This window comes from Podarcis bocagei, assembly GCF_964188305.1.
Source record: "Podarcis bocagei genome assembly, chromosome: 11".
In the NCBI taxonomy this organism is placed as follows: Eukaryota; Metazoa; Chordata; class Lepidosauria; order Squamata; family Lacertidae; genus Podarcis; species Podarcis bocagei.
The window spans coordinates 45,050,828-45,077,320 of NC_138136.1; the positions used below are offsets into that span (position 1 = coordinate 45,050,828).

Consider the following 26,493-nt stretch of genomic DNA (forward strand, 5'->3'; position numbering starts at 1 on the left):
ATATCACTGGAAACAGCCAATAATTTATTTCCCCTTTTGCTGCAAAGCAGAAGCATCTGCTTTGGGGCAATAATTCTGCAAACCTGCACCACCAGGCTGTGACAGCTGGAACTAGCCTGGCGTAACAAGAGAAGGAAAGCCCCATTTAGGCAATAACCTTCAAGCTTCAAAATTTCTGAATCAATTTATATCCGAATGTGGGTGTATGGATGAGTGATGATCAGCCTTGCCTAAGGGATGAAGCTGCTGTGTGGCAACAGAGCTGATTTGCTTGACGAGAGAATATCCCAGGAATAACTTCATCAAAACTTGAAAACACCATTAAACAACAGATGGTTACCTGAGATGGTGGCTGCCTTGTAGTTTTGAGGATGGCGAATGCACATTTCTACCTGTGACGATGAATCAATCATCCATCCTCAAACTAGAAAGAGCGCATGCCTTGCCATCTGTCCTGGTAAAAAAATAAAATAAAAGGTATCAGAGGGTGAGGCTGTGGATTAAAGAACAATTGAACAACAACATCAGAGGTCACCAAACATTTTAGGCCAGTGGACACATTTGGAATCCCCAGCTGGCATGGGCAATGGTGAGGACAGATGGAAATTGTAGTTGTCAACATCCAAAGAGCATCAGGTTTGGGAAGGCTGACTAATGTGGAGCTCAGTTGGTAGAGCTCTAGGCTGTGGGTTCGAGCCCCACATTGGGCAAAAGATTCCTGCGTTGCAGGGGGTTGGACTAAATGACTCTTGTGGTCCCTTCCAGCTCTACAGTTCTATCATTCTATGAATGGTAGTAAAGGTAAAGGTAAAGGTAAAGGGACCCCTGACCGTTAGGTCCAGTCGTGACCGACTCTGGGGTTGCGGCGTTCATCTCGCTTTATTGGCTGAGGGAACCGGCGTTTGTGGACACATTTGGAATTTTAAGAAGGTGTTGTGGGCACCAGTCCCAAATGTCTGCCTGCCTGCCTGCCTGCCTGGCTCTCTCTCTGTAATATCAGAAAATGGTTGCTGTGGGGGTGTCACAATGGTTGCCACATGAAATAGGACTTACAAAATGGTACAGGAATATCCTATCCACTCCTCAGTCAGCCATCCTATCAATGAGGAAAGAGGCAGCTACGTCAGCCGCTGCTGTGTTCGCCAATCTGTTCTGAACAGCTGAGTGGCCAGGCCTGGCATCCAATGAAATGAGAGCATGTTCAGGGAATGCTGGAAAGGTGAAGCCACTGGAAACAGGAACTGAGCAGGAAGAGCAAACCGTCTCTTCCGTATTGTGGATTTTTGAGGAGGGAGCATTTACACAGATCTTTCACGGGCAGCATATGAGGTGGTGGTCACATGGGCACCTGCAGGTGCCACATTAGTGACCCTTCATCTATGTGAAAGATGTGCATTGCCTTTGGAGAAGAAAGACATGGCCAAAGAGGTGCTTTTCAGCCATTCCGGTCCTCCTGGCCTCCACTTGCTCTTCTGCCTTCCCTGTTTAACCATGTCCCTTTGCATGGTGGGATGGGAAAGGGCACTTAGGTGCCATACATATCATACACCAATGTTTATGATGAATACTGAAGGGGGGGGATGAATTCTACTTTCTCTCAGGCTGTGGTCAGCAACCTAGAGAGTCTCTTGATCAGTGTTGAGTTTGCACCTGTATAATAATAATAATAATAATAATAATAATAATAATAATAATAATAATAATAATTTATTATTTATACCCTGCCCATCTGGCTGAGTTTCCCCAGCCACTCTGGGTGGCTTCCAATAAAGTGTTAAAATAGTACAGCATTAATATTAAAAACTTCCCTGAACAGGCCTGCCTTCAGATGTCTTTTAAAGATAGGATACCTGCTTATTTCCTTCACATCTGAAGGAAGGGTGTTCCACAGGGCGGGTGCCACTACCGAGAAGGCCCTCTGCCTGGTTCCCTGTAACCTCACTTCTCACAGGGAGGGAACCACCAGAAGGCCCTCGGAGCTGGACCTCAGTGTCCGGGCTGAACGATGGGGGTAGAGACACTCCTTCAGGTATACAGGACCGAGGCTGTTTAGGGCTTTAATGGTCAGCACCAACACCATTATTATTATTATTATTATTATTATTATTATTATTATTATTATTATTATTATTATTATTATTATGCCACTGAGCTGCCTTGTTTCCATGCAAGGAGGGTTGGAGGAAGCCCACTTCCCTGAACTTAGAAACCTAGCATGCCAGGAAGAAACATTCAGTTTATTCTTCTCAGTGACATACCCAGAGACATTTTTCAAACAGGATTATTTTGTTCCAGGAAAGCGTTCACACATGCAATTGCCTGCCTGCAGCCTTAAAGTGGCACAGTATAGGAAAATGATGGTGTCGCTTTAGTTGATAATATACTGCTTATTGTAAAAAGAACATATTTCCAACAGAACAAGTCAATTACAACTAATTGAGTCGCACTGCTTGCTCTGTTAGTCGTTGAAATCTTCTGCATGCCTTTTCAGAAGTAAGCTCCACTGAGTTAGTGGATATTGGATTGCAGCTTAGCTTCATCCTGGTTATCTTTTGCTGTGTGGGACCTCTGTGTGGGAGGCAGTATTCCTTGACTAAGCAGCATAGAAAAGACCCTTAAACACAGAAGATGCACTGTATTTAAACACTGATTACTAAGGAAGACCTATAAATTAAGGCTTAGACTTGGTAGACTAATTGCAAATAATCAGCGACCGGTGCTTTTTACAAACGTGAAGATTTCCTGACATCCTCAAGCTTTATTACATAATCAATCCTTGGATAAACAGCTTTCGTATTTGCCACAATTACTGTCTTTAATAGGTTATTTCCCCCCTCAAATTAATGTTTTTCTATTTATATCAGTTAAAATGGATTACTACTAAGCTGAAGCCAGCGATAAACTCAATGTCAAATAAGAAATTAAATGCCCCCTTTCCAAGGTAGATGGCATGCTTCCTCCAGCTCCTCTGAGGAGCAGAAGAGATTTTAAAACAAAACAAAAAAGCTGCATTTTTGTAGGAGCTTTTGGCAGGAAGGAGGCTAACAAAATAACAGAATAGCCCTGTTTTAAAAGTCGATGTGGAAATAAAAGATTTACAGTTTGGATTACGTGTTTCTAAAAACCATCTGCTTTGGACCAAAGTGTATGGGGGATGGGGATGTGTGTGTGTATTCACCTGAATCATAGAAAACCCACACTTACCTAAACCTCAGTCCATATATCCTTTGCACACCATGGTGGAAATCCATGCATGATCTCTGACTGAGTAAATTACAAGAAGGTCATCTCCAATCCGTGCTTCAGCAGTCTGAGGCATGGGTGACTCCGGGTTGCTGCATTTAGACTCTGCACACAGCGCGAAACAGATATTCTCTGCTATCTGCTCTTGCAGCCAATTCCCTGTTCAGAGGAGGAAGAAGGAAGGGCTGGGGAGTCAGTTCACCCCTCCCTCTTTAGCCATGTAATCAGCACTGTCAGAGGTTTGCAACATATTACTTATTGCCAGCCTTCCCCATGCTGGTGCCCTCCAGATGTTTTTGAGTACAGCTTCCATCATCCCCAGCCGGCATGGGCAATGGTGAGGACAGATGGAAATTGTAGTTGTCAACATCCAAAGAGCATCAGGTTTGGGAAGGCTGGCTAATGTGGAGCTCAGTTGGTAGAGCTCCGGGTTGTGGGTTCAAGCCCCACATTGGGCAAAAGATTCCTGCATTGCAGGGGGTTGGACTAAATGACTCTTGTGGTCCCTTCCAGCTCTACAGTTCTATCATTTTATGAAGGGTAAAGCTATATTAAAGGTAAAGGGACCCCGACTGTTAGGTCCAGTCATGACCGACTCTGGGGTTGCAGTGCTCATCTCACTTTATTGGCTGAGGGAGCCGGCGTTTGTCCGCAGACAGCTTCTGGGTCATGTGGCCAGCATGACTAAGCCGCTTCTGACGAACCAGAGCAGTGCACGGAAACGCCGTTTACCTTTCCGCCGGAGTGGTACCTATTCATCTACTTGCACTTTGATGTGCTTTCGAACTGCTAGGTGGGCAGGAGCAGGGACTGAGCAACGGGAGCTCACCCCATCGCAGGGATTCGAACCGCCGACCTTCTGATCGGCAAGTCCTAGGCTCTGTGGTTTAACCCACAGCGCCACCCGCGTCCCTTAAAGCTATCTTACTAGTTATCAAAATAGTACCTATTTATTTATTTATTATTTTAAATACATTGATCCAAAGGCCTTGAATGTCTTCTTTTCTTTCCCTTTCACCCAGTGAGCTTAAGAATACAATATTGGTAAGGAAATCCAATGCGTGAAACAGTTTTCTGTGCGATTGTATCAATATCTGACATCCTCGAAGGCATTTTTGTGACGATGTAGTGATAATGAATATCCCTTTTAGCATTTCTGAGTTATGTATTGCAAGGATGCTCCTTCAAGATAAGTTATCTTCTTCTGACATAGGCTCAGATTCCTTTGTTGCCCTAGCTGACTCAAACCCTTTCTCTGTTACCTTTCTCTGTTGCAGAATGATTCCTGGGGGAAACAATACTCATATGCTCTCTTCAAAGCCATGAGCCACATGCTTTGCATTGGTTATGGAGCCAGAGCCCCTGTCAGTATGTCGGATCTCTGGATAACCATGCTGAGTATGATTGTGGGGGCCACCTGCTACGCCATGTTTGTGGGTCATGCAACAGCCCTGATTCAGTCTTTGGATTCATCACGGCGTCAGTACCAAGAGAAGGTAATTTGCTCTGAAATACGACTTTTGTTTTCAAAGCCTCTAGTTATCAAGTTGTGTTAAATCTTGTGGGGTGGAGTTTTCACAGAATCTGTTCAGATAAGAAAGAGTGAGAGAAATGATAGATAATTGCCTGGTTCACATGTAACACTAATCCATGGTTTGTTGACCAAACCATGAGCTAACCACAAGTAGACCGGGGTTTATTTCTCCAAAGCTTGCCTTATTTTCTAGCTGCTGTCGCCTCCCGTGTTTGTAGCTTGGGGAACTGCTGAGGTGAAATAGCCAAACAAACTATGGTTAAGGAAATTTGCACCAAGCCATAGTTAAAACAAACTAAGGTTCATAAGCCAATGACAAATCATGGCTTCAGATCGTGGCTTGTTGACAGGAAACAAAATATAGTTAAACCTGTAGGTAGGGTTTGGATGATCAAACAGCCATATCTGAATAAACCATGGCTAAATGTTATGTGCTAACCAAGAGGATAAAGCCACAGAGAATATGCTGGGGCAGGGAGGATAATACCATCTTTGAGAATTTCTTAGTATTCATAATCAAGTATTGTACATTCCAAATGCTTATTAAACCCATCCTGTGACACATAAAAAGTTATTGAACTTCGTGTGCAGCTTCCTACTGAAATTATCTGTGTGATTTGATCCAGTTGTCCTGTCATATACTACGTTGTGACAAACAGTGTATATGTGTATAAGTATCAGAAAAATGTAATTTCCTTCCTTAGGAATGTCACCCTCTGTAGATTAGAAGGAGAAAAACAGCCACCAACGATTATACCTGCAATTTATTTTGCTTTAGTGTCAGTTATACAGTAGAAAATACTTATAAACAGAGGGAATAAATGTGGGCAAAAGACCAGCTTTAAAGAATAAAGTGTTTATAATACATTGCAAGGAGATTCTGCGGGGTGGAGATTGAGGCAACAGATACTGTTCGATCAACAAGGTTGCAGGAAATTCAATGAGGGAATGAACTGAAAATAGGAAGGTAATATAAAACTTTCTGTTAACAAAAGGCTCAGTTGATCTAAATGGGGAGGGAACAAAAAAACCTAAAGCAGTAGGCATTTTGATCAACAGCAGATGAAACCTGATCATAGTATCTTCATCGGGAGAGGGATGCAGTAATGAGGGTTTGTGAAGACAGAGGGTTGATGTAGAATTGTCAATGGCAGGTAGTTGAGTTGGATGTTGGCATTCAAAGTAAATATCTGAACAAAGGAGAAGATGCTAGAGCTGAATCAAGCTTGGAGACCAGATTCATGCTTTGTTATAACACATTTAGACTGCTGCATTGTTCCCCGTCCCATGAAGAGTGTCTAGATCCATGGTTCCCAACGTGGGGCACACACCCACAGGGGGTCAATTTGATTTTTAAGAGGGGCAATTTGATAATGAGTTAGACCAAGTTAATGACCTTTTAGGCTTCCTCCACGTGAACAGGAGTTCACTTTTTGAATAATAAGAATTATATGTCATGGGGGGCATCAGGATTTTAGAGATGCTTAGGTGGGGCATGGCCAAAAAAAGGTTGGGAACCACTGGTTTAGATGCTTCATTTGGTACAAAATGCAGTTGCTAGACTGCTAGGCAGTATCAGGATTATATTACTCCAATATTGAAAGATCTGTGCTTGTTGCCAGTCTTTCCCAGACTCGGTTTGAGATGTTAGTTTAGGATACTGCTACCTGTAAGACATCCTCTTGATGGTGTGCATGAAAGGATTTTCTCCTGTGTGCCTCCCAGATTGTGGAATATGCTCCTTTCAGAGCTACCTTTGGTCCCCGCCCTCTCTGTTTTAGAAAAGTTAACAAGACACATTTTTATGTGGCCTTTTAAAAGTTTTAGTAGTGTTTGAAATGTTTTCTGTTGCTTGTATATATTATATATATGTTGTTTATATTATGTTTTTGATTTTGATTTGATAGTTTTCAGAAATTTGATGTTTCTATAAATACTATAGTACAAATGATTTTTGGCTTGAGAAAATCATGGATTTTAGAATGCTAGTATTGGGTGATTCTTTAAATTTTAATACTCATCAGCTGTTACTTAAAAGATTACGACTTGACAATATATATGTGAGTTCATAGTGTAGTGCAAGAGAAAATGTAAATTTGTAGAAGCATTTATTTAGAGTAAACGGTACTAAATACTGGCTTTCCCGACTTTGTATGGAAGCTGAATTAATACCCTTATGTTCAAACTCAGGTAGCATTTAACAATTGCATTTTTTGTACAACAGCAAGTAAACCATTAAATTAGATTTTCATTTACCCGTTTCACTCACATAAACAAAGGAAACACTGAATTAAATGATTATTTATTTTTCTTTGTCGTGAATAATTATTCCCCCCACCCCAGAATTTTGAAAATCCTGTAATATTTTGATTACCACAAGTCAACCCTTGGTGGCCACTTGTTGGTGGAAAGTTATCATATATAAATTAAAACAAATGTAAATCATTAGGCAATTAAGATTTATGCTTGAAATCACCCTTATGCTTTTTGAAGGTCTTTGAGAGCCAGGCGTTCATATTAGGTTTCTCCATACATTCCCTCTGTGATACCTGGCACTGGAAGACTCTTGCTATTAAGATCTGATAGGGCAGACTACCTCTACCATGTCCATTGATTGCAAATCCAGAATTACAAAATGCATAGTCTGCCTGCAGAGGATGCCCTTTTATTTGTGCATATTTTGGCTGGGTTATCTTAAGACGTTATCTATTTTGAGTCTCTTGGGATCTACCGTTCAGATAGAAAAACTAAATATTAAAGTTGAAATGATAGACAGAAGCCATCACCTGTTTCTTTGGCTCTAGTACTGCTCTTTTTGTTTCACCCTGTGTCCCTTGTGGGCCTGAAAACTGAATGCACTGAATGATACTGAGTGAGTATCATGCAAGCCACTGATAAGGATTATTCTCTTTTGCTTACAAAGAGGATAAATGGCTGTTTCAAAGACTAGGTTTCTTTGCTGCCTGTTCTGTCACCACATTTCTGCATGTTAAAAATAGGCTTATTTTCCTGTAAACATTTATTTGACTAAAGGAGGATATAAAATCCATCAGGAGAATTATCAGTATTTCTATGATAAAAGGGTGCTGGGATTCTTTTATATCTGGATGCATTTTTCTTGTCTTGAAATCCAGATAATTTCAAAATGTACTAAGGAAGAGTGCTGCTGTTGTTTTTCTGGTCTTGTTTCTGTCCTTATTTTTTAGCGTTTGTATTTCATGCCACATAATAGATTTCGACTTTGACAGATACTTGAGCAAACTGATAGTAATAATCACTTTGGTGCCACCTGCTTTAGGGAAATAATCCATCAGCTGCATTTAGTATTAAACTTATGTAGGCTAGCTTGCATGATGCAAATGTCAGAATTGCCGAACAGCTTCAACCAACAAAATCCACCTGCCCGAGATTTTGATGGCTGTTTTCAGGACCCTTTGGTATCAGAGGTCTTCTGTTCCCAACCTCTGATATTTCAGTAATTTGAAGCCATTGAACAGTCTGCTTGATCTTTTCGAAATTAGATGGTTTCAGATAGTTTGCAGAATGGACAAAAGGCTGGAAGCTGTTCAGAATTTGCAGGAGACAAAAGCAGATTAAAGGACAATGGCTGACAACTCAAATGGCCACTGGACTAGAGCATGCTGAACAAAGGAGCAGTGGGCCACAAAAACATGCCTGCATGCGCGCGCGCGCGCACACACACACACACACACACACACACACACACCATGCAGAGTGCTCACCCCTTTTCCACCAACATTCCTCCATACCATCTCCCTTCCCCTGCTTTTTCAGATTCTTTTCATAGACAGCTCTGAACAGCCAGAATTCTTGGCAGACTCATGATAGCCTTAGTTTGTTGGAGTGAGCAAGTGACTTCTGCTATGCTTGTGGTATTCTTGTAGAAGATCATTGGTTCTTTTTCATCCCCAATATTCTCTGTATATTCGTTGCAATTCTCCAAATAACCCTCCCAAAATATGGTATAGACATTTAATACAAATAAAATACATATGTCATGTATAAATACAGTTGTTTTTCTCCTGGATTCTACCTGCTCTAGAGATGATAAATAGCACAATCCTTTCCCCACAACCCATTTTCTTTGTCATGGGAATTTACCTGTAAAACGTCCTTTCAGCTTGAGACATGCAGTGGTTTTCTCACAGTATTCCACAGGAAAATGCCCAGTAAGCTCATTGCGAAGACAGCAGCTTTTTCATAGCAAAATTAAATCAGTTCTGTGGGAAAGAAGTTAGACGGGGAATCTAACTTTGCAGGCATCTTTCCGTGTATGTGCTTGAACCTGCTGCCTTTTACTGGGAGATTCCTAATGAAAGAAGCCCAAGGTTGCAATCCTGCAGATCTACGTGTGCACAGCCTGTTCTAGTACACATTACAAGCTTTTAAAAAACCATGTTTCAGGCTGCTGAGATTGGAGGCGTTTGTGACAAGGGTGGCCTATCATCTCCACCTGATAGCTCAGTTGGTATAGCATGAGACTCGTAATCTTACGGTCGTGGGTTTGAGCCCCACATTGGAAAAAAGATTCCTGCATTGCAAGGGGTTAGACTAGGTGACCCTTCTGGTCCCTTCAACTCTATAATTCTATGATTCTATGACGTTGGTCCCAAAATAATTCATGGGAGAGCAATACAAAGTGATTAAGAGTTTAGAACCAATTTTCAGCTCTTAATAGGGCGGGGGAGCAATTGGGGGCATATATTTGATCATTTGTTTTTAATGGAAAGTTTATTCTTCTTATTCTTCTTATATTCCACCTTTCCTCCAAGGAGCTCAAGGTGGTATACATGATTCTCCCTGTTCCCAATTTTATTCTCACAACAACCCTGTAAGGGAGGTTACACTGAGAGGCAGTGATAAGCCCAAGGTCACCAAGTTAGCTACATGGTTGAGTGTGGATTTGAACCATGGTCTCTCAGGTCTTGGTCCAGTCCTCTAACTGCTACACAATGCTATCTCAAAGTTTCCCCTAAATCAATGAGACTACATGCTGAAAACTCGGTAGCCCCGTGTGTGAACAACTCTATACATAGTTCTCTGATGTACTGCTGAATATTTGCATACTAATCGTCATGCTTTAGCAAAGTCCATCCTGAAACTCTCCAGCCAGAAATGAAATAGAAGAATTGAGTGCTCAGATATCAAACATTTGCTAAGACTGGAACCAGGGGTTCAGTTTACAAACCAAGAGTAGCTACCATGGTGCCTTTCAGATTTTGCTGCACTATAAAGCTGATGGGAGTTGTAGTCCCATACCTCTGGAGGGTCTCAGGTCGAAAAAGTCTGGAATTAACTGGTATCTGAGGCAACCTGAACATTGATAGTACAATACCGAGAAATAAAGGAGCGCTTAGAGGCCTTCAGCTCTAACCCATACATGGCATGCCTATCGTTTCATTGCTCCATGCTAGAGAACTGTATACTTCATGATTCACAACTGCATATGTTCGAACAATGAGAGCCAAGTTACTGGAAAGAAAAACATTTGTGATAACATCGCTGAAGGCTTGATCCATATATGCAGGTCATCACCTTGCAATCATCAAGCAATAAAGATGTGTGTTAACCAGCCCTCTGTGGGTTCCCTGCTGTCGTTTGACAGGCTGAGAGATTGGTGGAAAATCTTGTGTTTCCTCTACCCTTTTCCGCTCAGTGTCCATGCACATGTAAAGCAATACTGTGATCCATATCGCTGGGTTCACTGAAGTATTAATTTGTTTTTTTCACTTCTGTATTTCAAAGCATTAGTTTGATCCTTGGTGTGCTTTGCTGGCTCTTGTTGACTGCTGAGAGCACATAGTTAATATTTCCGGTAGAAGTGTTCCATGGACGACTCCTTTAGCCTGTGCCTTATCTCCTACGAAGTGGAATCAAAGATTTCTGATGCTATTGAAGATGCGAGATGAAACAAAATATAATAGTGCATGATCGATATTTGTGGCAGTTTAGCGGGGGGGGGGGGGGAACACAGCAAAAGAAATCTGCTGAAAGGTTTGTTGAAAAAGTACAGTGTGTAAAAAAATTATCTCTATTATAGTCTAAAGATTTTTACCAGGGAAGTGTTTTGATGCATCTATTTTTATTTTGTGCAGTGTATGTGTGTGTAACACAGTGAGCAAAGTAACATGACCAATTTCTGGAGGTCATGTCCCATTGACGTCATTAGGAAGAGTGAATCAGATGCTAGATATTGTCTGGACCAAACCTTATGCAAATTCTGAGACACTTGCATGGAAGATTGTAAAATAATGACAGTTATTGGTGGGATTTGCCCTTTGATGTGTAGTGGGCAAAATCTGGGTGACCGTAAAACACCCAGAAACAAAGGAAGCCCTAAAATCTTTCCACCAGTGGGAAGTTTGGTCCCAGGACCATTGAGCCACACGACAATGTCAATGGGAAGCAATCTCTTACTTAAGTACTGCTGCATAATACTTTATAATTAACATGAAATGCAAGGAGAGAATACAAGGAAGGTGAGAAAGTGAAAGGCAAATGAGTTTGTTGTGTCAGCTTAGTTATGATAAATTACCTCAGGCAGTTTCCCTTATGTAAAAGCCCTACTGTAAGGAGAGTGTCTCATTAATAAGTAGGAGAAAGTGACAAGATGAGTTATAGTGGAGCAATCCACACTTAATATGGTACACACGTGTGATTATAAAGAATGCTATCAAATATCCCTGGAAAAGTTGCTTTAAAGACATATACTATCTTAAACCAACTCTTTAAAGCATGTAGGAAGAATATTCTAAACTGAAAACTCTGTATACAAAGACTCACTCATTGCCAATAGTATCTTCCATTAAAGCAGGAGCCTTAGGTAGGCCTAGACTCAAATCACGGTGACTAATTTCTTCTAACATAGCAGGATCCATAAAGGAGGTGATTGGAGTGAGTTATAGTTGTACAGAAAGAAAAATAGGTAAAATGGGTGAAGGCTGCAGCAAGAAAGTGCTGTCAACAAATCAGTTGCAATAATCTAGCTAGCACCAATCGCACAAAATGCCTTCTCATGCTAGTGGTCTGTTTCCATTAGCAGTGTGATGTTAGAGCAACTTAATTCACACTAGATTGCCCTTTCTTTTCCATGAACCAGAAAATCGCAAGTCTCAATTTTCCAGTTCACAGAAGAAGAGCTGAGATCTATTGTGAGTTAGTCACCGTAGTGTTTACAGTATTCCCGCAAGAAGGCAATCATTTGTAAGAGTGAGCTTGAAGCAGAATATCTGAAGTCACTCACTTTACGAGTCTGCCATTCCCTATGTTGGTCTGGGCTGAGAGATGTCTGGTTTTCAACATCATGATAAACCAGCTAAATGTCCTGGGCAACAGCTACTACTTAGCAGTCTAAAACTGACACATTTTTAGTTACTTTTAACTCATCGTTACAACTGTTATTTTATAGTACAAAGCTACAAGGGCTGCAGTAATCACGATGACTCGCTTCACGCCTCCCCCCCCCCCATTTTTACTTGGCACACACACAGTGCTGGATGTACCTATAAGCTAAACAAGCTATAGCTTAGGACCCCACTCTCTTGGGGCTCCCCAAAAAAATTAAAGGAAAAAAACCCTAGATGTACATTTCCAAAATACAAGATAAAAAACAAATAAAATAAAACCTACATATAGCAACAGTGTTTTGTTTTGTGTTGTGTAGGCTCCTATGATGTAAGTAATGGGCCCCGGCTGCTAGCCTGCTCCCTAAAATATCACTGGTTTGCTCATTTGGATCCCTTCCAGTCGGGATTCAGGCCTCATCATGGGACTGAAACTGCCTTGGTCGCACTGGTTGATGATCTCCGGCGGGCTAGGGACAAAGGTGAGAGCTGTTTCCTAGTTCTGCTGGATCTCTCAGCGGCGTTTGATACCATCGACCATAGCATCCTTCTGGACCGTCTTGAGGGGCTGGGAGCTGGGGGCACTGTTATACAGTGGTTCCGCTCCTTCCTCCTGGGCCGTGTTCAGAAAGTGGTGGTGGGGGATGAGTGTTCAGACCCTTGGGCCCTCACTTGTGGGGTGCCTCAGGGTTCTGTCCTCTCCCCCATGCTTTTTAACATCTATATGAAGCCGCTGGGAGAGATCATCAGGAGGTTTGGGCTGGGTGTTCATCAGTATGCGGATGACACCCAGCTCTACCTCTCTTTTAAATCAGAACCAGTGAAGGCGGTGAAGGTCCTGTGTGAGTGTCTGGAGGCGGTTGGAGGATGGATGGCGGCTAACAGATTGAGGTTGAATCCTGACAAGACAGAAGTACTGTTTTTGGGGGACAGAAGGCGGGCAGGTGTGGAGGATTCCCTGGTCCTGAATGGGGTAATTGTGCCCCTGAAGGACCAGGTGCGCAGCCTGGGAGTCATTTTGGACTCACAGCTGTCCATGGAGGCACAGGTCAAATCTGTGTCCAGGGCAGCTGTTTACCAGCTCCATCTGGTACGTAGGCTGAGACCCTATCTGCCTGCGGACTGTCTCGCCAGAGTGGTGCATGCTCTGGTTATCTCCCGCTTGGACTACTGCAATGCGCTCTACGTGGGGCTACCTTTGAAGGTGACGCGGAAACTACAACTAATCCAGAATGCGGCAGCTAGACTGGTGACTGGGAGCGGCCGCCGAGACCATATAACACCGGTCTTGAAAGACCTGCATTGGCTCCCAGTACGTTTCCGAGCACAATTCAAAGTGTTGGTGCTGACCTTTAAAGCCCTAAACGGCCTCGGTCCAGTATACCTGAAGGAGCGTCTCCACCCCCATCAGTCTGCCCGGACGCTGAGGTCCAGCGCCGAGGGCCTTCTGGCGGTTCCCTCACTGCGAGAAGCAAAGCTACAGGGAACCAGGCAGAGGGCCTTCTCGGTAGTGGCGCCCGCCCTGTGGAACGCCCTTCCAGCAGATGTCAAAGCGATAAACAACTACCTGACATTCAGGAGACATCTTAAGGCAGCCCTGTTCAGGGAAGTTTTTAACGTATGACATTTTACTGTATTTTTGGTTTTTATGGAAGCCGCCCAGAGTGGCTGGGGAGGCCCAGCCAGATGGGCGGGGTATAAATAATAAATTATTATTATTATTATTATTATATATAGGGTGCCAGTGTTGTGTAGTGGTTAACAGCGGTAGATTCGTAATCTGGGGGACTGGGTTCGTGTCTCCGCTCCTCCACATTCAGCTGCTGGGTGACCTTGGGCCAGTCACACTTCTCTGAAGTCTCTCAGCCCCACTCACCTCACAGAGTGTTTGTTGTGGGGGAGGAAGGGAAAGGAAAATGTGAGCCACTTTGAGACTCCTTTGGGTAGTGATAAAGCGGGATATCAAATCCAAACTCTTCTTCTTCTTCTTCCTACATTCTGCATGGCAACATGTGCAAATGGCTTTAGATACCGTACCTATTAGATCCATAAATTACCATATAGCATATATTCAATGCAAAAAAGTGACAATTTGTTGTTGACAAAGGACAGCTGGACATATAAAGGGCCCCATTACCTGTAGTAGCTTAGGGCCTCATCAAACCTAAATCCAGCCCTGCACACACACACATCATGATTCATGATATATTGTCATGTTGGATATTGTGAAACCATTACCACGATGTGGACTTCAAACCAATTTAGATGTTGTATTGATACATTGCCCAACAATGCTAGAGGACAAAGCTTAGAAACACAGGAAGCTACTTCATACTGAATCTTTCCAGTGGTCCATGTAGCCCAGTGTTCTCTACACAAAATGGCAGTGGTCTTCTGGTTTTCAGACAGGAAAAATTCCCAGCCCTACCTGGAGATTTTGGGGATTGGACCTCAAACATTGTTAGGATTGTACTGTAAGTGAGTCTGGATCCCAGGCCATTGCTTTGTATAACTCCGCATTTAAAGAACATAGAGAGTCACAGTTAAATGGCATAACTATACCATTTGGCCGATAGCAGTCCTCCAATCATTTCTTCATATAAAACGATTTTACTGATTCAGCCTAAGAAATAGCTGAAATTATAGTACATGTCACTCTGGGTGAAATAATGTGAGTAATCAAAACCATTTCATGGTGTGGCTGATGCATGATCAATGTCAAAAAACCTCAGTATGATTTTAAAAGTTTTTTTTTAGTCATCTGGGTCTAATGGGTGTTCTCTTTCAGTGCTATTTAGATACAGTTATTTAGCTTGTGCCTTGGGATTCTTAATTGTACCATCTGTTGAACAGTAAAGAAAAATAAGAAGGTTGCTTATATTTATTTACCTTGGTGTTTATTAGTAGTAATAACAGCAAAAGCTCCTCCCCCCCAAAAAAATAGTTTTTGAGCTATTTTAAAAGAATGTTTTTAGAAATTTCACACAAAAATCAAAACTTCCAATAAGAGCTGCCATACACCTAGATTTTCCTGTACATTTTAACCAATTTCTGAAAATTCCACCTGGGCAGTATTTTCAGCGGATGAATCCCAGATATGTCCAGGAAATTCTGGACATATGCTGGCCCTATGTTTAGCACAGGAGGGGTCATTTTCTTTAAATTGTGGGATATTTGTCAAGTATAACCAAAATACCTTCTACTTGGTTTGATTAACAGCTTGTTCATGACTGACTGAATGTGAAATGAGGTATGTTTTTCCCCACCCCACTAGATGACTTCATGTCATCTGATGCACTGACATATCAGGCTAACAGGCTATCACAGAAAGGCATGGTTCTCACATAACACTAAACTATGGCTTAGCAGTATGCGCGAACCCATCACAGCAGCTTTACTATGGCTTATATAATAACTATGGCCAAAAACCACTTGTCGACCAAGGTTTATAGCTGGTTTATAAAGCTTAGTTAATGTGAACTATAGTTTAGCATTATGTGCAAATCCTGACCTACTCCTTAACCATGGTGAAGGACTGTCACTGCCCAAAAGCTACAGAGATGCGAGTGAAGAGTGGCAAAAGAATTAAACTGCTCTCAGGGCTCGGCTGCTCTCATTGGTACTATTAACTATTCTGTGATGAAAGCTAAGGTTTAAGTGATTGTCTGCCAAGTGTCTCTGTTTTAGCTGTGGTTTATTAACTATGGTCGACATTATAGTTAGGCATGGTTTAGCATTATATGTGAACCTTTACCATGCGCTCCAAGTACTCCCCCCCCAAAAAAACCCCCTTTACTTCCCATCCCTTCCCTCAGCAAAAGGGTTCATCTTACTTGGTTTATTTTCTGCCAGGAAGGCTATGCACATACTTAGAGCTATCAAGCTAATAATAATTGTAACTGTTTGTCAAAGGTGGTTTGATGGCCTCACTGCCTTTTTTTTCTCAACAGAGAAATGCAGTTATTATTTTTAGCACTGTGAGCAGTCTTCTGTTTGCCATGTCTGCCTGCTCATTCCCTCATCCAGGACCCCTTACTAATTACCTTCCAAGAATTTTTATAATACCATTTAACTTCTGCTCAGTAATTAAACATTTCATCTCAATAACCAGTTTATACAATGTCTTACTATTGTTCATTTCAGTTACAATGATTGAGAAATTAATTAAGTTTGAGTGAATTTTTTGAAGAAGATTCATGTTCTCGGTCTGTTCCCATGGAGTCAGTGGTTTGCTTTATTTTATTTTTTTAATATAGAAGACAATGCTCATAACTTAATTTACTTTGAAGTAATAAAAACCCCCACCTCATGCTGAAATTCCATGGAAGCGGGGCAGTGTCTTCAGATATCATCCTTATCAGCTTTCCCACCTTCCATAATGGCCTTCCTGGGGCCAGTCAACAAAGCTGAAATTCAGGGTTTGGCCTCTTTTTGGGTACCCTTGAAAGAGGATTGGGAAATTTTTTGAAAAATAAGACTATCAATTGCTGTTATTCATTATAGCTAGGTATAGGCCTTTGAGCACCAGTTGCTGGGAATCACAAATGGAAGAGTGCTGTTGTCTTGCTTGCAGGATTTTATAGGTATCTGGTGGACCACTGTGGGAACAGGATTTTGGACTAGACAGACCCAACAGGATCCCGTACAGTCTTCTAACCCATAACCAGGCAAATAGGTGTTGTAGGTTCTATTCCGATACACCCGCCATGAAACAACTTTGGAGCCACAGTTGAACATTCACTTCTCTTCAAGAAGGAACACCTGCAAATTATGTGTAAGGTAAAGGTAAAGGGACCCCTGACCATTAGGTCCAGTCGTGACTGACTCTGGGGTTGCGACGCTCATCTCGCTTTATTGGCAGAGGGAGCCGGCGTACAGCTTCCGGGTCATGTGGCCAGCATGACTAAGTCGCTTCTGGCGAACCAGAGCAGCGCACGGAAATGCCGTTTACCTTCCCGCCGCAGCGGTACCTATTTATCTACTTGCACTATTTATCCTATTTATCTACTACCTATTTATCTACTATGTGCTTTCAAACGGCTAGGTTGGCAGGAGCAGGGACCGAGCAACGGGAGCTCACCCCGTCACAGGGATTTGAACCACCAACCTTCTGATCGGCAAGTCCTAGGCTCTGTGGTTTAACCCACAGAGCGTGTAGCCAACACATAAAATCAAAGCATCCCACTTAGGCCCAGCTCTGTACAGATCTCCTTATTCCTGAATTGGGAGAAAAACTGAACATATATAACATCAAATAAACCTAGCAATTAAGGCTTTTGGGGTTGTTGTTGTTGTTTTACCAAACATCATATGAATTTGATCCTTACCAGGTAAGCAAATGAGGGTTTGTGTCATTCAGTAATCAGGATCAACGTACTGGGTTTCAAATGCTGTTCATTACATTAGCAGTGAACATTACATTGTATTGCTGGCTAGCTCCTGGCCACAAGGCTGGTGATAGCTTGAGCATCCTGGTGAAGAAGAGGAAATTGGGAAAGAAGCGAGTTGTGAGAAAAAGAGAGAAAGAGACTTAGCTTGGTAGGGGACTTACTCAAAGTCTCTTTCTCTCTTTTTCTCACAACTCGCTACTTTCCCAATTTCCTCTTCACCGGGGTCTAATGTGGATTAAATTGCCTATTTGTGTCCATTTCTCCCAAATAGGCAACTCCCACAAAAGGAAAACAAGCGAAGCTACTTCCCTAATGTTAGGGCCCAACCCATTGCCACCTGGGCACCTTATCTCCTGAGACGGCCTAGTATCCCCTATAATCTGACTTTGTGAGACATATACTAGAGCATTTGCTCAGCAACAACAGCACCTGGCCTCACATCTGATGCTAATCCTGTGTGACATGTCCTACTTTCAGTGCAGGATATTATTTCCATTCCCCACCTAACTGATACCTGGGGTCAGTGTTCACCTCTTAAACAGAACAATAGGGATATTAATTGGGCATTAAAATATCTGACTTGTTAGCCAATTGAAGGCTATATACTGAGCTCTCACTGGGAGCTGGTTAAAGTCCTAAGTACTCTCCCCAGTGAACAGAATATGGGTTGTAAATTCTGTGAACACTAGACTTGTTAAAGCACAAATTATCCAGTGAGATACAGCTGCATATGAAGGGCATATACACCCAAGAATGCATTCACATTTTTATCCTGTATCTTCCAAGAGCAGGAAAAAAGTAGAGTTCTGATCTTTAAAAAGTGTTCTGCAAAAACCCATTGACTGAAGGCTGGAAAACTCCTCCTAAATCCTGCTGTTAACATACCTTGGTATTAAGTAATGAAAGCACCATCATCATGAACCAGGGAAGCAACTACAGTCATTAGCCATCAATACATTCTGGTCATATTGGCAGGATGTGACCTGGACTTATTGATGTGATTGTGCAGCCTCTTTGTTGTTGATTTGTCTTTGTGAACATAGTGATCCATTTAAAGTAGAAGTGGCAAACCTGTGGCTTTCCATATGTTGTTGGAGTCCAACTCCCTTCATGCCTAGTCTTCAGCAGATTGGGGAGGGGGCATAACCAATTGGTTTTTTTAAATCATCAAAAACAATAGAAGCTTATTGGGAGATTACGGTCATATGTAGCACTTCTGAACAACAGATAGTTTGGTTAAGAGAATGGTAAAAAGTGTGTGTGTGTGTGTGTGTGTGTGTGTGTGTGTGTGTGTGTACACACTCACAATGGAACTTCCACCCCCCTCCTCTCACCCCAGAACAGATTTAGGGAGGACTGCAAGGTAGGGGTGGGTTCCATTGATCAAGTGGAAATTGTTGCACCGATGGAACAAGTTAGCTAGATAGTGTCCTTAGTTTTCCTAGCAATTTAAACAAAAGACTTTAAACAGATAGCTAAAACTGGTGTCATTAAATCTCAGGTTAATCACTCTTAGTGTCTGAGGCTGATCAAAAGATTTTTAGGTTGGCCAACAAAATAGTAAATGAGGTATAATACCTACAAATGTCTTTTGAGACCTGGCTCCAGCAAGTCGAATCGCTTAGTTCCAAGCTTTGTTACCTTTATTATTTACCTTTCACCTAAGAATGTGGGTCGAAGGCTATTCAATTGCAAAGCAGAGCGCAGTCAAAGAAACAAGCAACAAAGGAGGATTTGAACAGGTGACAGAAGATCACAGATCAATGCACAGGGGACTGGCTATCCGACTCATGCAAAGGATAAGGAAAGGAAATGGGTCAAAGCTAGGATTGGAACTTGTTAAAGTGTATTAATTCAAATCTCTTAGGTCAGTAATCTGCCAAGAGGCAGAAATGTGGATAAGAGTACAAAAGGCATGGCTTAAGCAGAAGCAATTAATTGGACTGTCATGTACTAGAATGCTACCAGTGCAGCTGAAAAAGGCGTACATTGCCTTGTAAAGGTCAAATTCTGGGGAACCAAGCAGGAAAAGAAAAGTTATAAACACTAATTCTGTGGTCAAAGCTTGAATGTCATGGTGATTAGACCAGACATTACCTCTACCAACAGATACAGGCTTTTCCTGGTCCTGTCCTATATGTTCTCATGCTGTGGTTCACTTGCTCAGTAGACTAATTGAATAATTTTCTTCAACATACCATGTGTTTGAAGTGTTCATGTGTGTTGAATTATCAATTAATTGTTACTTTAAGCAGGTATAACCGAACTATAAACTTCGGGGTGGCATTTTGCTTGACCTTTTCTACCTGGGTATTGATACTGAGATATAAAAGACATGTGCACGCCAATATGGACACTTAAACAGAAGCAAGAAGGAATAGGTAGAAGGAGCCGGACGTGAGTAGCTGGGTTACAGCAGCAAGATGATTTTGACTAAAATTAGCTGGGTTGTTAAATGGATAGGGTAACGTGCGCAACAACCAGTGGCAAGGTCTGAAGTACCTGGGGTAGCTCCTTGCAAGGGCTCTGTGAATAAGAGTGGCGTTCTTGGTGTGAAGGCCACCGCTAAACTCTGCACAGTTAAGCTGGAATTCGTTGTCAGAGGTTATAGTGATGGCCACCAACTTGGGTAGCTTCAAAAGTATTTTAGGCATGTTCATGAAGGACAAGACTATTGACAGCTACTAGTTATGATGCCAACGTACTGGCTCCAGCATCAGAGGTGGCATGTCTCTGAATGGCAGTTGTGAGTTTCCCATAGGAATCTAGTTGGACACTGTGGGAACAGGTTTAGCCTTTGGTCTGACCCAGCATTGCTCTTGCTATGCAGTGTCCAAAAGAGCCTTTAAACCTGGAGCCCCAACTCCCTAAGATTATAAGGCAGGGATGGGGAAACTTGTGCCCCTCCTGTTCTGGGGTCTGATTCTGACTCCTCAGTTGGAAACCTAGGAGTAAGGTGAGCTGATGTCTCAGGGATATTAAACCAGTCTGGTGTTCACTGCTGACAATCCATTCTTACTCTGACAGACTGCACCAAGTTCTCTGCCTTGGACTCGGTTTTGGGTGGATTTGAGAATTTATTTTATTTATTTCATAAAAATCTATACAATGCTTGATTGTAAAAAACAAAAAAAACCCCAAAAACCTCAAAGCAGTTTATAAAAAGATAAGTCTCTGGGGCAGGTTTTTCCAGCTGAAGATCATCTCAGAAGGATCTAGGGGTTAGGCTGTTGTAGGACCCAGTCCTTTCCTAGCTGCCACTGCTAAGAACTTTTCAAGGAGAATATTTCCGGACATTCTCTGTTTGCATAGATGAAGAGCTTTTAGGGACATATGGACATACTCAACTGATTCATACAGGAAATTTTTGTACTTCTGTAGTGTAAAAGCATTCAGCTAAAGGTATTTGACAGAAGGGCTCGTAGATGAAAATCTTACCCCTTTGGTTATTTCACCTTCTCTTATATAACCTTGGTAGTAGGTCTCATGTGTTTTGCAAAAGGACTAGGTTCATCTTCCTGAATTAGCTACACACACACACAAAAAAAAAACCAACCCTTTACCACAAAACATGGCTCATATGTACAAATCAAAAGCAGCCAGCTACCCACCCCCGGTAATTAGTGCAATATCAGCCACAATGTCCTGACAGCAAATATACTGCTTTTATAACATCTGGTGCTGAGGACTAAACAGTGACCTTCCTCATAATGACCTTTCGGTTTAATCCCTTTTGAAAATAAATCTTATTATGGATGAGTCAGCAAACAGCTCTACTGTGTTTGCTGTTTACAGCTTGCATTTTTCAGGCAGCAGAAAATGCCGATTTTAATATACGTATATGTTTTAGCCTTTTCATTTCTACAGCATCCTTCTGTGAGGTTAGCAATTTTTTAGTAATCATTTTAGTGAGTACTGTACATGATCTGCTTGTGATCTTCCCCTGATTCTCTAAAATCTATAATGTTTGGACTAAAGCAGGATTGCTCCTTGAAATGCCATACCTCCTGTGGTTTTCAGCATTGGCATTAGGAATCTCAGATGTTGGGGGACGGTTAGGCCAGGGGTTGGGAACTGAATGCAACAGCCAAATAATCCTCCTCAGTCTTCACAGACTTAATGACGAACATTACACCTGCAACCAGCATTTAATTCCAGCTACCGCTGGGCGAAGGTAAAAATGGATAGATCAGTCTCTTTCCATTCCGTAGAAATAAATTCATTCACAAATCCATGTAATCCTATTTCTACATTAAATTTAAATATGTATTTTTTAAAGGATTAAATATGTATTTTCAACATTCTTGTCTCAATATACACATTTCTAAACATATTTTATCCCAGATATATACTTTTATATTACATAATTATGATACATTATTATAATCGATGCATTTATGAGAATGCAATTATCCTTTTTATACAGATCTGGTATAGCTCAGTGGCTAATGCGGTATGTGCCGAAAGGCACAGCTCAGTAGTAGAGTTGATAGGTGGCATGGAAGAGTCCCAAATTCAATCTGCAGTTGGGAAAGATCCCTATCTGAAATCCTAGAAAAAGTGCTGTCAGCCAATGGAGACAATACTGTGCTTGACCTGACTTCCTTCCTATATTCTTATGAGTCAGCGCACCCCAAATTCAAGTATCACTTCAGCCATGATCACTGACATAGAGCTGCAGAGTTGGAAGGAACCCCAAGGCTTATCCAGCCCAACCCTGTTCAATGCAGGAGTCCTACCTGCAGCTGTCCCTGGGTGGCCTCGAACCACCAACCTTCTGGTTAACAGCCAGGCACATGGACCCATTGAGCCACAGGTCTCACAGACGATACGTTTGCTTGAAGAACACATTAGCCATCACTGCCAATGTTCTCCTGTAGTGGTTTCAGCTGGCGGAAAAGACAACATGTGTTCCAGGTCATTTCTAGACTTCTAGTGAGGCCCAGCAGTCGTGACTGGGATCCCATGTGAACTGTGTGGCTGCTCTAAAACATGAACATGACTCATGTGAAGAGTTCTGGCATTCAATGGCAAATATTCAAATGGCCATGGGTCCAATGCAAGAGGCCATTTTTTCCCACATGGGGAAAAGTTCAAAAGCCAAGGTATATAGAAAGAAGTTTTTGACCACACAGTGCGCTAACAAAAGTCTTTTCTGAATTATCCCCTCAAAAATTTGTGCAGTGTCAAAGCAAGGGAGAAACCACAGTTATTATTATCCTTTCACTCCCTCTGCTAATAGCCACACATTTGCCTTTTTTCTTTTATGATGTTAGTAATTCACTCATTATGGATTTCCCCCATTATATTTTAAAAGCCTATTGCATTAATATACTTTTTTTTTTTTTTACATTTCCTCTTTTTCCAGTACAAGCAAGTGGAACAGTACATGTCGTTTCATAAACTACCTGCCGATATGCGCCAGAAGATCCATGATTATTATGAACACCGTTACCAGGGAAAGATCTTCGATGAAGATAGCATTCTCAATGAACTCAACGACCCACTTAGGGAGGTAAGGATGTCAACATTGCGAGGGTTTCTCCCTCATTCTGAGCTTGAGAACAATTCAGGTGCATGAAAAGTACACCCTTCATTTGAGGTGGGCTTTAAAGAGCCCCTGAAGTTTTTCTGAATTTGGCTTGGGTCGGGAGAACTTTGCTAGTTTGTCTCCAATTAGACCCAACAGGCAAACTAAAAAGTTATTGCGATGATATGTTTATTTAAAATATGGTTTACTGTTCTGTTTTGCTTCTCAACAACTCAGTTATGGCATTTCAGTTATTATGTAATGTATTGCTAAAATCACCCTTCTTAAGAAGACGATTGAAAAACCATGAACCTGGGAAAATTCAGCAAACTTATCATCCCAGTTCCTCCACTCCGCCCTAGTACCCAAGAAAACAATATTAAGACCAGATTTCTTTTTTAAAAATAGGCCAGGTTCACAAATCACTTTACAAGCTTAACAGTGGTTTAAAAGTGAACATACAGTGTGTTAGTGCAGAGGGAGAAAAAAATCTATTCACTGCTTTGCTCTTTGCTTTTTCCTCTGTGCTGCGCTACTGGGAACTAAGCCATGGTTTGGCTCAGCATTACATCCACATTATGGTTTATCTCTCTGCAGACAAACCACAAGCTGTTTTTTCCTTGGCCTACTACTTGTGGTTTGTTTGGTGGAGACAAACCATGAGCCTGAGTCTGGACAAAATGTTAAGCCAAATCATGGCTTAGCTCCCAGTAGTGCTGCAGGAACAGAAACAGGAGAAAACTAAAATGGCCATTCTTTCCTCCCTGTTCATTTGCCTTTAAGCTACAGTTAAGCACAGCTGTGGTGGCTAAAAGTGATGTATGAAAGAGGTTGGGGAATCTCAGCCCTTGTTGAAGAAGAATCAGCATAGCTTCTCTAAAAGAAAGTCTCACCTTACTAGCAGGGTTGGTCAATAGACTCTGAAGTCACAAAGTACTGAGAACCAAGTGGAACTGGGTCATCTCAACTTATCCAGCAAGTAATGCACTTTGCAGCTTCGACAAGCTCAATATTTTTGCATTTTATCCAACTAATGGTGACTGCAGCATAAATTCCTTCTTTGTTTATAAGCATGAATTTGCTATTAGCATTATCAAAATGTCACACTCATTAATTGTTAAGCTCTGATATGGAATGACAAATGCTAAAATTTCCATGCCTGATAGTGCTTAATGCCAACATTTTTTAACCTTTCCAAACTACACTTTCCATGTACTGGATAACAAATTGTATTTCTCTTGCACACAAGGAGCAACAATTCATACTTCCCCCCTCAAGTTGACCCTAGGAAAAAAATATATGAGTGAGCTAACAAAAACACGTGTAAATGCTTTACTCAAGAGGTGAGCTTCTGAAAATATGAGCAAGAGAACTGAAATGATTATGCAGCATTAACTACTGTAGGTCATTGCTGTTCCTGTTGTAATTGCATTATGATTTCAGTTGTTCTAAAAAATTTCACTGCATAAAAACTTTTAAATGCAGGACTGTGCTCAGGTTGAGGACTACAGCAATCATTTGATGATAATGCATAATTATCACTGATGGGAGATTTTAATTATGTTTGTGGAAACTTGACAAAGCCAACTGTAGGAGCATGTTATGAACAGGCATGACATTGATCACATTACTTAAGAACAGGATCACAGAGAAGCTGATCTCTGATTAAGCCCTAGTTCTCACAAATAGCAGATGAGGAGTGTGATAACCACCTCCTAGGCCCCCTAAGCCCCATGCCATCTGAGGGAAGGGTGTTCCTGGCCAACACAGAGGCTCTGCTCAGCCTAGTCTCCCCCTTTAAAGAACAGCTCCCACCAAACAAGGCTGTTCCACAGGGCTGTTCCTTATCAATCAGTCTGGGGTCTCCCCAAAGCTTCTTAAGATAGTGTGGTATTATTGTGTTATGAGTTTGGGTGGGTAGGCTGTGTCCCTGGGCCCCTCTTCTAAGTCCTAAAATAATACGGCTAGCTTCCTGGTGATGTGATAGCCTAGGTAAAGGGCCATTAAAGGAATAAAGGAAGCGGTTTGGTGCCAGAGGACAAATGACTGGGTCCCTCTCCCTCGACTAGCTGGTAGTTAGAGAGACAAAGGCCTGAGTTGAGAGTTCTGTGTTGTGAGCTAGAAGCAGGAAGAAAAGCTACAGGCTTGGAAGTGAGAGTGTCAGAGGAGGAGGAGGAAGAGGAGTTTGGATTTCCTCATCAGGTTGTTGTTTTTTAAATGAAAAAGTTTGCGTAGACCCCCCAAACCAGTTGCCTTCAGTTATCTTTGAAATCATTGGGACTTGAACTGACTTTAGAATAGTTTGTTTAAAACTGTTTAAATAATGTATTTTACATCACTGTGACCTGACCTGAAATTTTCTGGTGAAGGGTGGTGGGTGGGGTAACAACAACAACAACAACAACAACAGCCACAACAACAATTCAACCTACAAATGTTGGCACAAATGTCTCCCTAAATTTAAAATTTCCATATGCCATCAATGATGTTTAACAGGATGGGGATGAAAAACAATCTGTTTTCTATCCCAAAATGAGGAAAACTGCACAATATGTTGGAGAAAAACAAAACAAAAAAAGGATGTTTGAGACACCCAGGTTATTATTTGAGCCCAGAAGCAACTGGCTTGGTCATGCTGACAAGTTGGAAGCAGTTGAATGAACTGCGAGTGGCTCAGTACCAGCAGATGTGCGGAGCCAAGCATTGACTGAAAATGCCATACCAAGAATTGCGGCTAAATAAATGCTAATGCTAATGAAAGGATTGGTGGACAAAAATAAATAAAATAAAATAAAAGCAGATTTTTATTTCACATATTCCCTTCCGGGCTGGCGATGTTGGGAGCAGATGTGAATGTTCCCTTTGTACATTAGGTGACACACACAGAGAGACCAATCTCCATCTTTTGTGCCACCAAGAGGCATTCAAAGGATTCATTCCAGCCAGGCAAAAACATTCAAGATGGGTGCGAAGTGAAGCCCGCGGGGCATGTAGTCCAGGCAGGATGTGAAGTCTTGGGAGATTACTTGAGGGCCATGGCTGGTCCTGAGATTCCTCACTCCCTTCTAAAAAAGAAACCCAAACCCAGATGTGATTAGCAGTGGCACATTTAGCATCATGCACAGCTAATCCCATAGGTTTGTGTGTGTTGTTGTTTTTAATTAAGGGGGAAAGCCAAGGAGGAGGATGCAACTGTGTTCCGAGGAACATGAAAAAATAACACTGGGACAATAAGAGACTAGTGCCCCATTGCCAAGTGATAAGATTTCCAGACTCATGAATGCTAGGATAAAAAATGCCAGGAACTCTCTCCGGCGATGTGCCTTATTGTTAAACTGTCTGGAGAATAGCATTCTACTAACTGACCTTGCTCACAGGGGTTTCGTGGGCATCATTACTTGCTTCTTGCAGATAATAACAAGTAATGCAGTG

General features: G+C 41.8%; 1 protein-coding gene across 1 annotated transcript in view; it reads left to right on the top strand.

Annotated features, from left to right (window-relative positions):
- Positions 1 to 26,493, top strand: part of HCN1 (hyperpolarization activated cyclic nucleotide gated potassium channel 1) — a 183,769-nt gene that overhangs the window by 124,660 nt on the left and 32,616 nt on the right. The window contains exons 4-5 of the mRNA XM_081212754.1: positions 4,521 to 4,739; positions 22,900 to 23,046. Coding sequence (XP_081068880.1) covers positions 4,521 to 4,739; positions 22,900 to 23,046 — 366 coding nt within the window. The remainder of the gene's footprint in view (positions 1 to 4,520; positions 4,740 to 22,899; positions 23,047 to 26,493) is intronic.